Below are 12,712 nucleotides of genomic sequence, written 5' to 3' on the forward strand. Positions count from 1 at the left end.
TTTTTCCCAGGTATTCACATTAGGTCATTAAATATCAAATAGTAGATTATTTTTAATTTAAAAAATTTTACTTTAATTCTATAAAATGTTTACCAAAATATAAGTTTTACCGCGAAGAAAATTGGATTTCGTTTATTCCCTGAGAATTTTGTATAGCCATCATAGATTCATTACCTCGATTTATATGATAAGCTTTACTTCTCACTCACCCTACAGCAGTAAAACTGCGATGCCTCATCGTCCTGCAACGCACAAATGGAAAATTCAAATTAGTATACTTGAGGGATGCAACGTTAAGAAAAAAGACCTAATACTTTTTCACGAAATACACGCGAATACCGTTATTTGCGGAACATTTCAACCACCGTGAATAAGGGTTGTATAATTTCCGGAAAGAAATCTTCCGCGAACGTAAATTTTCGTAGAACAGACAAAAAATTCCTTTGCTACTTCGTAGGCGCAATTGTTTCGGCCGGTACTCGTGGGCGTTTTTTAGCAAGGACACAGTATAAAGGCCCGTCTACATAGGACGCAATACGCAAAACGCGGACGCAGACGCGCATGCAGGATGACGTTTCACGCAACGTACACGCATTCGCAAATCAGTCATACGCGACTAGTTGAACCAACTTTATCTTTTGGTTCAACTAGTCGTGTATGACTGATGCGTGTACGTTGCGTGAAACGTCATTCTGCATGCGCGTCTGCGTCCGCGTTTTGCGTATTGCGTCCTATGTAGACGGGCCTTTACACAGTGAATCGTTTCATCCTTGTTTAACATTGGCAAACAACAAGGATGTAATGATTCACAGTGTTAAGGCCTTCACACATAAAATTCCGTAAGGACGTAAAACGTAAGCGTAAGAAAATCGATCAATCACAGTCGAGAACGTAAGGCAATAACGCAAGCAGTAGCAAAATCCAATCTGTTAATTTTCGTACGCTTACGTTTTACGTCCTTACGAAATTTTATGTGTGATATGTGTAATATGTGTGAAGGCCTTTACACTGTATCACATTGTGTCCTTGCTGGAAAACGCCCCGTGCGAGTCGTTCAAACGGGGGCGAATCAAGTGCACGAAAAGGAGAGCAAAAGCAATCTGCGAAATGGAGTTAACATGAGAATAATGTATGGACAATTATATTCACCTGAGGCTTACTGCGATGTCGCCCGATGCCTCTCCCAGGCCGCCGCTTCCTCTCAGATTCCTCCAATTGGCACTGGCACGACACAACACAACACTCGCGAAAGCGGAGATAATTACGATTGCGTCACTCCCGGCACTATTCGTCGCGGACTCCATTGCAACGAGAGCAAGAGACGCGATCGCGCGAACACGATCGACGGCGTCGCGCAAGTTGGCGGGAACGTTTCGGCGAAAAGGACCGCGGGGCTCACCTCGCGCGTTTCCCCGAGAAAGGCGACCGAATGCGGGCGTGAACGTCTCTCTTGCCGCGCGTCACGCGTGAAATTCTACACTCGCGAGGAGACACGAACTGAAATCGAGGCTCGGTGGAATCGCGTCGCGCGACGGCGACGATGCGGCAGATTCCCGGCTTCTCGCGAGATACGCGTCTCGGTGGATCGTCGACGCACGAGTGTCGAACCGGCGCGATTACTAACTTGATTGGACACAACGCCGTTGTGCGAGCCTTCGTGAAACGCGTCGTGGTGGCCGTCGGCGCGGGAGAACGATCCACTGCGCGTCCGTGATGCTTCTCGAGTGATCCCAACATGGCGCAGGTTTCTGGCGGCACGGCACGGTACTACTCGAGTCGCGTCAGCGACACGCGACGATTCACTTCTCACTTCGATATCGCTCGCGCAATTAAACGCGTGAATGCGCACGTTGACGGAAAATCGAGCCTCGTTACGTTCAATTTATTTTGTCTATTTTATACACCGCCGAAGGCACAGCAAGCGCCAACGGTAAACGGCGATACGGGCGGTCCGCTTCCCGTACATCGAGCCGAGTAAACGCCCCGAGAAACGAAAGACGTCGTTTAATTGTTACGCGGAGAACGAGCGCGCACACTGTCCCGTGGCATTCGCCGCGGCGGCTCGAATGCTACTGTGGTACACGGGGACCTCGGCGCGCGCTCGGGTATAACAAAAACAACATATTTTCGACGCGCAAACAAGCAAAAACCGCGTAACCGTTTCGGTGTTATTTACAACGCTACGTCATATCTTGGAATCCGCCAGCGGGCCAGGTACGGCGAATTTTTTCATGTGTTCGTTCGTCAAAGTTATTTCGATGGTTTTTGTCACTCACCCGGGCGCGCGCCGCTCGGCAGTTGTTTACGTTGAGCCGCCGTGCGCCGAGGCCAGAGAACATTCCGTGTGTCGCACTATCATTCGAACCGCCGTACCGAATGCCACGGGTACACAGTGTACACGATCGTTCTCCGCGTAATTAAACGACGCCACGACTGCCCGATCGAGCCTATTGGTTCCGCGCGTGCCGCGAGACGTCGTTTTCGTTTCTCGGAGTGTTCACTCGACGATACACGGGAGGCGGAATCGCCGTCTACCGTTCGCGCTCGTTCCTTCGACGTGAATTGAGTGCAGAGGAGAACCGCGAGTGTTGATTTGTCGTCAACGTGTAAATGCGCTTAAAGACTGGCTTAGTCGTAGACGTAGGGCAAGGCAGAGAGAAACGTGAGTCGTGAAAGGCTATTGTATACGACTTACGTTACTCTCTGCCTTGCCCTACGACTGAGACAGTCTTAAGCGTTTACGGATTGTTCTCTGCCATCAGCCTTTCTTTGAACGAACGACAGTGAAGTGAGAATAGTGAAGTGAGAAGTGATATACAATCGTCACGCGTCGTCGACTCGATTCGTGTAGTATCGCACGGTGCTCGCCGGGAAGGCGGGAACCGGCGCGGCGCCATGTTAGTTAGTCCAAGCTCCGCGGACACGCAGGGAATCGTTCTCCCGCGCCGACGGTCATCGCGACGCGTTTCACGAAGGCACGCAACATCGCCCCGGTGAGTTTGATACCGATCACATTTAGGAATCGTGGCGTAGACACGAGACTCGTGCGTCGACGATCCGCCGAGACGCGTATCTCGCGAGGGGCCGGGATCTTTTGTATCGTCGCCGTCGCGTCACCGTATCCTCGCGCGGCGCGAATACACCGAGCTCCAGCTTCAATTCGTGCCTCCTCGCGCGTGTAAAATCTCACGCGTGATGCGCGGCGAGAGAAATGTCCGCGCGAAATCGCCCCGTTAACGCCCGCGTTCGGTCTCCTTTCTCGGGACACCGCGAGAGGTTAGCCCCGCGGATCTCCGAGTCCTTCTCGCCGAAACGGTCCCGCCAATTCGCGCGGCGCGAATACACCGAGCTCCAGCTTCAATTCGTGCCTCCTCGCGCGTGTAGAATCTCACGCGTGATGCGCGACGAGAGAAATGTTCGCGCGAAATCGCTCTTTTCTCGGGTACTGCGAGAGGTTAGCCCCGCGGATCTCCCGCCGAAACGGTCCCGCCAATTCGCGCGACGCCAACGATCGCATCCCCGCGTGCGATCGCTACAACAGAGCCCGCGTCGAATAACGTCGGGATAATTAGTGCGCGCGGTCGTAATTACATCTCCTCTTTCGCGAGTGTTGTGTTGTGCCAGTGCGAAATGGAGGAATCTGAGAGGAGGCGGTGGCCCAGGAGGCATCAGGCGCCAGCGGAGCAACTTAGCGGTAAATATTATATTTTAATTGGATAAAATCGATCTTTTTCCAGTTTCTTATATTGAGTTGTTTTAAATCATAATCCCCGAGGGGGAAACCGCTGAGGGTATTGCGGTGTACAGATTTGCGGCATTACTGGGCATTACTAGGCATTTTTTGGCATTAGTTTGGGCATTAGATCTTGCTGGGGCATTATAAAGATAAAATAAGATGAAATAAAATAAAGTAATGCCCACTGGGCATTAGCGGGCCATTGGTGTACAAGATTTTGGCCAGCGGTTTCCCCCTCGATAATCCCATATAATTTCTAATAATTAGAAATAATAATTTAAAGACAAAAGCAATTTTTAATTGAACAAAAATTTATTCTCGTGAAAATCTTTCGAGGAAAATCTTACGCGATATAATTCTTTACACACTTAACTAAAAAGTTTGATACGTGTAAGAATTATAGTTTACAATTTTTTCTTGAACACCATTTTATAAATATATATATATATAATATAAATTTTATGCTTTTATGTTTCAGAATCACCGTAGCTACGTTGCAGATACAACTCCGCTGTTGCGCATCAGGTCGGTGAGTAATTTTTTTTTATTATTAAGGTAACGAATCTACACTTCGTAGATTGTAGTTTGTAAATTAGATCTCGTAGAGTAGATAGATACATCTCGTAGATTCGTTACCTTTAAATGGATTGGTTACAAATAATATCATATTTTATTTACTATACATACACTGATAAAAAAATATCTTAATCCAAAACAATATTACTTTACTCAAGAAAATTATTCATTAGGTGGCTCCTAATAGCCTATTAACTTAAATTTAAAAAATAAACGAATTATAACATGCATTTCTTTAATTTAAGTTTATTAAATATCAAACGGTAGATAATTTTAAATTTCAAAAAATTTGACTTTAATTCTATAAAATATTTACTGAGATATAAGTTTTACAGCGAAGAAAATTGGATTTCTTATTTGACAAAAACAATTATTTTATTTAATAAACAGTATTCTCGATCTCATGAAATTTTTAGTTGAATGTAGAAAATGTAATGATTTAAATTAATTTATTTAATATAATACACAGATTTACTTGCGATTTGATATTTTTATTTAAATAGAGTAAATATTTACTTCAGTAAAAAAATAATTTTAAGTCAATCTGTTTACTTAGTTAAAAAAATTTTTGTCAGTGTATATTTAATCTATCGAAGATTAGTAGTAGCGATTTTCAAAGTGAAGAATCGTTGAACCGCGTTGCAAAAATTACGCGAAATATTATTGATGACATGAAAATATACGAATTGAATACGAAATGACGAATTATTTGTTGATGTATTCGTCTATCTAATTTCTTGTAACCTGTCCATCTGTTTTTGATATTTTGTACATTTTACTTGATATACTTTCAAGATGCGTATTGCACGAACGACATAGTCGCACGCATCTTCGCGGTCGGTTTTCGCGATCGGTTTTGCATCGAGAAAATTTCCTTATTTATTTTTTTATTTTATCCACAACATTATTAGTTTTCGCGGGATATTATTGAAATCGGTACACATATAAAGCCAAATAAATTTTTTTTACATATTTGACTTACGATTTCGAATTGAAAGAACAGTTATAAAGTTATAATCGATCCACATTTTCAATCAAGTAACGGAATTAAATAACGGAATATAAAAAATATATTCGATGAATTTTATGCAGCCAGTTTTTACAAAGAAATTTTTTTTAAATTAACTTTTTATCGTGTATTCTCCGATACGATCGACGCTCGCTTATTATCCGAATCGAACGTAATATTTGTCGATAACAACAAATCGACAATGGAAAGAGAAGAACTCTTTCCTATTGGTGTCTGGTTATGACCAGATTATATGGCCAGGAGCGACGAAAGGTAGGTCCCATCTGGCCCGACGAAAGAAGAATGCATTCACTAAGGAAAGTGGTCTTCATTGACCACGAAGGTGAATTATGGAAATATGCAAAGTTTTTTTTTTAAAGTCGGGTGGGTTATCCTTCTCTATATTTTCTCGCATATACATATATGCGAGATTCGAAAAATCTAATTTAAATCTCAATCGCGCGCGAATTAAAATCCCAAAGCGTATCCCTATAATAAAATCGCGTCGCGGCTTTAATTAAAAATTTGTAGATTTGTTAGGTTAGATCCCAACACGGGTAGGTAATAAAACGGACAGATAGGACTGTAAATTGGAATACGGGTAGATAGGAATTCGGGTAAACAGGGACAGGGGGATATAATTTGATAGTTTCGTTCATAGACGAAATAATTATAACTGAATGTAATAATAATAAATATACTTATATGCTTGTAAGGTACAGTGTAAGAAAAATAAAATAAATGGTAAAATTGTTAAAAATCGTATTGTAAAAAAGAGGACCATTGGATCGGGCGGGCCTCTTTAGATTGATCTGTTTATATCGAATGAAATTTTAAACTGGATTCAAATCATCTTTTAATTGATAGATTTTTGTTTGCATACTTACAATACGATTTTGTTGTAGGCACATTAATAAAAAATGTTATATGTATAGTAGGCACAGCTATATGTTTCATATTGTAATTTCCTGTTGTTTAATGCATACCAAATGTTTACATAATGTACTCTCTTTCTCTTTTATAATGTTATAAAGTTATGTTGTGAGAAAAATAAAATAATGATAAAACTATTATTAGACAGGATTATTAGGAAGGAAAGAGGACCGCCGATTGGAATCGGTGGGGGTGGTGGAGGGCCTCTTATACAATTAAGTTGGCCTGTCTTTAACATAAAGACAGACAACAATAAAGATTATGCATATGTACAAACACACAAAGCCTTTCTATTAGCAGGCATAAACTATGTTGTTATATCAAGTCTTAATTAATCTGCAATTCGATCTATGTTGAAGAACACACGATTTTGCGCGCACACAAAAATAATTATCATCTTTCGATGTCATCCAGCCAAGTCTAAAAAGAATCTCTCAAAAGTCTGAATGTACTTTTAACGATAAATTTTCTTATTTCACTTTAAATTACTGTTATTAATTTTTCGACTTTACTCTAAGATTTTTTTTTCATGTCTATTTATTCTGCGAGATTTGATTGTTTTAAAAGACAAACTTATAATACAATCTTCACCATTTGTCCTCCGTCACAAATACACTCGGGTCTATGTCAATCTTTGCATTTATTATAACGTCAAAGTGAGAATGTGCAGAAGATTCCTACACTGAGAAAAAAGAACTGTTGAGTCAAGAAATTATTTCTTGATTCAACTATATGTTGCAGTCGCGGGCTGTCAAACAAATATTTGTTAATTTACGTAAACATTTGTTAAATAAAAAATATATATTTGAATAAATGATGTATGTTTAATTGAAAAACATATATATTTGAATTAAAGAAATACTGTTAACTGAACATATTTAGTAACATCAACAATTTTTTTTCTCAGTTCGATACCACGATTTATATCAGATCAGGCAATACAGGACGTTCCAGCAATATTGCAAGATTCGTAATAGCTGGAACGTTAACAATGTTGCTGCAATATCATTGGAATTCTGCGTTGCAATTCTGAAATGCAAAATTTATCGTTTTAAACTTGAAACTTCCCACGAGTATCATGCGCAAATTGTTTGTCTCTTTTTCACACACGCACACAATCACACGAGCCGTTTATATTTTCAAGAAAACGATTTGAAATTCTTTTTCCAAGTATGAAGCGCGTGCCAAAGACAATATCGATTCCGTTTCGCCACATCTCGCAAACCTGCCTTACTTGTCGACCCGAAGTTCACCGAGATCGATTTTATTTCCGAAAAGTTGCTCACGTAGGTACAAGTTACGAAAATCTCGCATAGCTTTCTTCTGACGTCACGTTCAAGAGAGCTGACGTACTTAAGATTCTTATAGACACGCATGTGAATGCAGGAAGCGCAAGCAGGAAATCGATATCGCTGTGTGCGTGTGTGAGAAAGAGATAAACACTTCGCTGATGATGCTCGTGTACAATTCCAAGGCTATTAGCTCTTGTCTGGATGTTATATAAATATTCATAACGATAAAGAGAGGATCATGCATTTTTCTCTTACACCGTTGCTTATCTCTTACGCTATTCCGATGGAACAAATTTATGTTGTGTGAGCGAAAAGCAGTCGTTTGTTGTTTGACAGCGAAACAAAGGCCAAATTATTTATTCAAAATTATGCAATTTAACGGCCGCGATGAAAAGAAGTATAATAAGATTGCAATAATCTTATGCGTATTACTCGATCATATAAAAGTTGGCTAGTTGGCCAAAGGTCAGGAGTAAACAAAAATGCAAAACTTGTTTTTCTCGATAGTAATTTGTATTGCACGATGAAAACGGGGTGTCCCGTAAATGACTCGGTTATTATATGCGTGAAATCAACATTAATGCGACAAGTGCGCAATATGGATATCCCCGGCCGCTTGCAACGCGTGTCTTACTGGTTTTTTCTCCTATACATATAAGGAAACAAGTTGGAAGCAGATAAGAGTGGACGGTCATATAAATCGAAAAACGGTTCGTTAAAGACCGTCATTTGACTGCTGTTTTCGGTGTCACTTAAGACGCTCCCATTTCGTCTTCACTCGTGTCTCGAACTTGACGTCGGATTACTCCCCCGGATATCATCATGAAATATATTTTTGCATGTGAGTACAATATAAAAGATAGCTGTACAACATTGATTTTTTTAGGTGGAATTTTTCCCCTTCTAGATTTTCCTTAGATTTTTTAGAATAACGCCCGATACATTCGAATTTCAATACTCTGCTTGAAATGATAGAAAATTTGTTTATTATATCCTACGGTGATTTTGAATTCCTTATTTCACACCTGACTTACGAAATTTTAAGTGTACCAATGGTATTATAAAATATTAAACTAGATATTCAATTTCTATCCTATCCATTTTATAATCAATATTTTATAAACAGGTTATAATTGTTATAAAAAATTATTATAAATAGTTTATTATAAAATAGTAAATAAATGATGCAATATTTCCTATGATTGAGAAACATCAACTTATCCCATACAGCACAGAAGCAGCTACATTACAATAACGTTACAATATCATACACTGCACTGCAATATCGTAGAAATATTGTATAAACATATAAATTTCCAATGCAATTTAAACAATATAACAACATTTCAAAATTATGGTGAACAACTCTGTTTGGTTAACGAAAGTTTTAGTCGTTGCATCATGTTTAATAAGAATACAATTTTCTTTCAAATAACGGATATTAAACAAATGGTTTTTGTGATAATGGAACGGCACGTGTAAATGGTGTGTCTTTGTTACAGTTGTACTCTTTTTAAATGGTTTTAATTGTTTTTTAAATAGTTTAGAATTTTCATCATAATGCATTTTTCCAATAAATAATAATCTTTAATGGCATTATATTTGATAAGAGTACAGTTTTTACAATTTTCTTACTAATTGTTGCAAGTATTAGACATAAATTATTTTTTTATTGATAAAACAACACATAAAATAATAATGTCTTTGTTACAGTTGGCGTTTGTACTTAAATTGTTTTTTAAATTGTTTCTTATCTTAAAAAAAATTAGAATAGCTACATATAATGTTGCAATATACATTTCATATACTTACATCATACCATATACATTTTTCTCTGTTAACAAAACTTAATAATTTTTCAAAAAACCGTTGTCACAGTGTTCCTATAATTTTGCTGTGCTGTGAGTGGGATATGAACATTCATAAACATTCTACATGATTGAAAAGAATATTATTATAAGATAGGATTAAAATATATAGACAACCTACGTTGTGCAACTACTAGTGCATGATAAATCGATCTAGAAATCCTATCTATTTCTACCGCATCCAATTATTTCCATCAAACATTTTAAGCAAGATAATGCATTTCCTATATTGTGTTAAATCTGAAAATATTTTAAAAAATTATAAGATATTTTCCCCGACGTTTTATTCGAATTTACGAGATTTGTCTGTAGAGATGTGTTAAAATATACATATGCACGTCATGACACGTCACTTTACTGATAGTTGTTCAAGCATCGACTCTGATTTGGTTGGTCGCCTTGGCATTCCCGCAAAGAGACGCGCCGGGCGGAATTGCCGATGACTCCATAATTTTCGATAATAATGAATCGAGCAGCTCGCCGAGTAACATAATGCAGAGTACCGTCACACCACCGAGCACCACCACAAATTGTCCGTGTGTCGCAACTGCTGAATACAATCCAGTGTGCGGCACCGATAACGTTACCTATTGGAATATGGGAAGATTTAATTGCGCGAGAAATTGCAATCCTGGTACCATAGTTTTATACTTTACCGTTTTACCGTTCCTTTTTATCATTATAAAAAATTTAAACTTATTTAACATCACAAATTTTTCTTCATCACTTCTATTTGATTATTAAATTACTTATAGTTCCTGACTTTATGCCATTTACCTAAATATTTTTTCAGCGCTTCAGATAAGGGTGATCAGGGCTTGCGAGCCATACATCCAGCAGAGCAGTAATTAAATATTGACCTGCCATCGCTTCCATTAATAAATAATACGACATATAGGTATAAAGAAACGTATTTTTAGTACTATTAAAATTGTATATTATTTTATTCTATCTTTTACGTTATTATTATCTTTTATTCGTATATAATAATAAAACCATATTTCGAATGTTACAGACTTGAATGATACATACGTCCATTAGCAGAAATTTCTACTACGTGATTGCAAACGTGATCAATTCTCATTGACATATCGCAAACCATGTGTTATTAATGTTCGTTATATTACTACATTTAAACATGTGCATTTTTAACTTGCCATTGCTAATACTTTATGTAAAAACTATGGCTTACTGAATATTTATATACTTAAAATATAATTATACTAAATTAGGAATTAACCTGCCATGCAATACAAATAGTTCTTTATTGCATTCTAATATAATTGCGGCTATCAATTAGGTACACATTTCAATCAAACTTTTGTTCACTTTAGCTTACAGCCAGAAAGTGGGATTAGGTACACATTTATATCAACACATACTGTCGCGATATACACCATAATAGGACACGCAACTCTTATCGATTTTTAGTTTTAAAACACTGCGACATAAATAACGCAATTCTGTCGCAGTTGACGAGTGATGCGTTCGAAAAGATAATAATTTTGCTGATAAGATACTGTTAACATTCTTGTGATTTCTAAGCATAAGTCTAAGTCTACTCATTCGTGGCTGAACAAGCCAGAATAAATTTTCGAAAAGTTTTTTTCAGAAGAAAAGATTCTAAAATTTTGTTTGTACAGCTTTAATAATTAATGTATTATATTAATAAACTTTTGTAATCAATGCAATATCGTTAAAAAACTAATTTGGATAATAATATCTCGTAAATGTCCTTTAAATTTAAAACAATTTTTTATTTCAAATATATTACAATACGGTAAATTTGACGATAAATTGATGCTAAATTGGCAGCAAATATTGAGTAAGACTTGTTGTTACATAGTTTAGTCAGCTGACCTAGCCTTTTAAATACCTTTTATTAAGTATCAAAATACGTAACAGTAAGTCTTGACTGTGTACTCGATATTTCCTGTGAATTTATAATACTATCCGGTAGAGAAAGATACTTTCTGGGTGCTTCATTCGATAGCTAGTTTCCACTTAAAAATGTCTGGTCTAACTTGTCTGCGAATTTGCGTCAAAATGCGCACGTCATGACACATCATTTTACTCGATAGTTGTTCAAGTATTGACCCTGAGTTGGTTGGTCGCCTTGGCATTCCCCTAAAGAGACTCGTCGAGCGAGATCACCGACGACTCCATAATATTCGATAATAATGAACCGAGTAGCACCACACCAATCACCACTACAACTGTGCGTTGCAGCTGGTGAATACAAATCGATGTGGCACTGATAACGTTACCTATTAAAATATGAAAAAAGATTTAATTGCGCTAAAGCATGCAATTTAAGTACATTAATCCTGCTTTACTATTTTATTATTTCTCTTTCATTATTATATGAAGTTTAAATTTATCTTATATCGATTCTCATAAAAACTTTCTTAGTATTTCGATCTCATTATTAAACTCATTATTTATTATAATAATGCTACATTTTTTAAGATTTTGAGATAAAAATGATGGCTTACGAACCACACGGCCAGTGAAGACCCCTGTGAAGCTAGACCCCATTATTTAAAATTTTAACTTTTTTTACGAGTTTCCTATAGATTTACAATAGTTCCAGAGTTCTTGATGGGTTTAAGAAATAGTTCTGCCCATTAAAGACGTTAAAATGAATTTTTTTAATGGGGGGCTAACTTCACGCAGCCCCCGTTCGTAAAAACTAATTTTTTAATGGAGTTCTGGATAGATTTCGCATAGTTCTAGAGTTCTTGATACATTTTAACAACTGCACGAGAAAGTAAAAAAATACGAAGTTGAATCAAGAAACAGTACCCCAGAAATAGGCATAACTATAAAAGTATTAATGTAATCGAATTTTGCAATTAGGATTTTCAATAAAACTTTGCAGGGGGCTACCGGGAACTTTCAACAGAACTGCCGGAACTGTTCAAAAATTTTTTCGGTTCTTATAAGACAGAAACTGACACTTAAAATCGCCCATAACTTTTTCCCCTTTAATCACACAGACTTTTGCCATTAGGATTTTCGATAGAACTCTACGGGGGCTACCGGGAATTCTCAACAGAACTGCCGGAACTGTTAAAAAACTGTCTTATAAGACTCGAAAAAAATTTTTGTATAAATAAATTAATATCTCTTAATACTAAAAATTGTATAATATAATTTTATTTTACTTTCTTGCATTATTATCTTTTGTTCGTGTAATAGTAAAACCAGCATGCACTGAATGTTACAGACTTGAATGGTTATACGTATGTCTATTAGCGGAAATTTCTGATACGCGATCGCAAACTATCAATTCCCG

General features: G+C 37.5%; 1 protein-coding gene across 1 annotated transcript; it reads left to right on the plus strand.

Annotated features, from left to right (window-relative positions):
* The first annotated feature begins 8,196 nt into the window (after positions 1 to 8,196).
* On the plus strand, positions 8,197 to 11,119 carry LOC105564796. The gene is made up of 4 exons (XM_012017473.1): positions 8,197 to 8,387; positions 9,779 to 10,048; positions 10,208 to 10,312; positions 10,430 to 11,119. The coding sequence occupies exons 1-3, from the start codon at positions 8,369 to 8,371 to the stop codon at positions 10,264 to 10,266; spliced, it is 348 nt and encodes a 115-aa protein (XP_011872863.1). The 5' UTR covers positions 8,197 to 8,368; the 3' UTR covers positions 10,267 to 10,312; positions 10,430 to 11,119.
* The last annotated feature ends 1,593 nt before the right edge of the window (positions 11,120 to 12,712 follow it).

Source organism: Vollenhovia emeryi, unplaced genomic scaffold (genome assembly GCF_000949405.1).
Source record: "Vollenhovia emeryi isolate VEMERY1.0 unplaced genomic scaffold, V.emery_V1.0 DF939159.1, whole genome shotgun sequence".
Taxonomy (NCBI): Eukaryota; Metazoa; Arthropoda; class Insecta; order Hymenoptera; family Formicidae; genus Vollenhovia; species Vollenhovia emeryi.

Excerpts from the sequence above, each read along its gene's own strand:
- LOC105564796 (XM_012017473.1), top strand. Across the intron at positions 10,049-10,207 it reads CGCGAGAAATTGCAATCCTG|CGCTTCAGATAAGGGTGATC; the intron begins GTACCATAGTTT and ends ATATTTTTTCAG.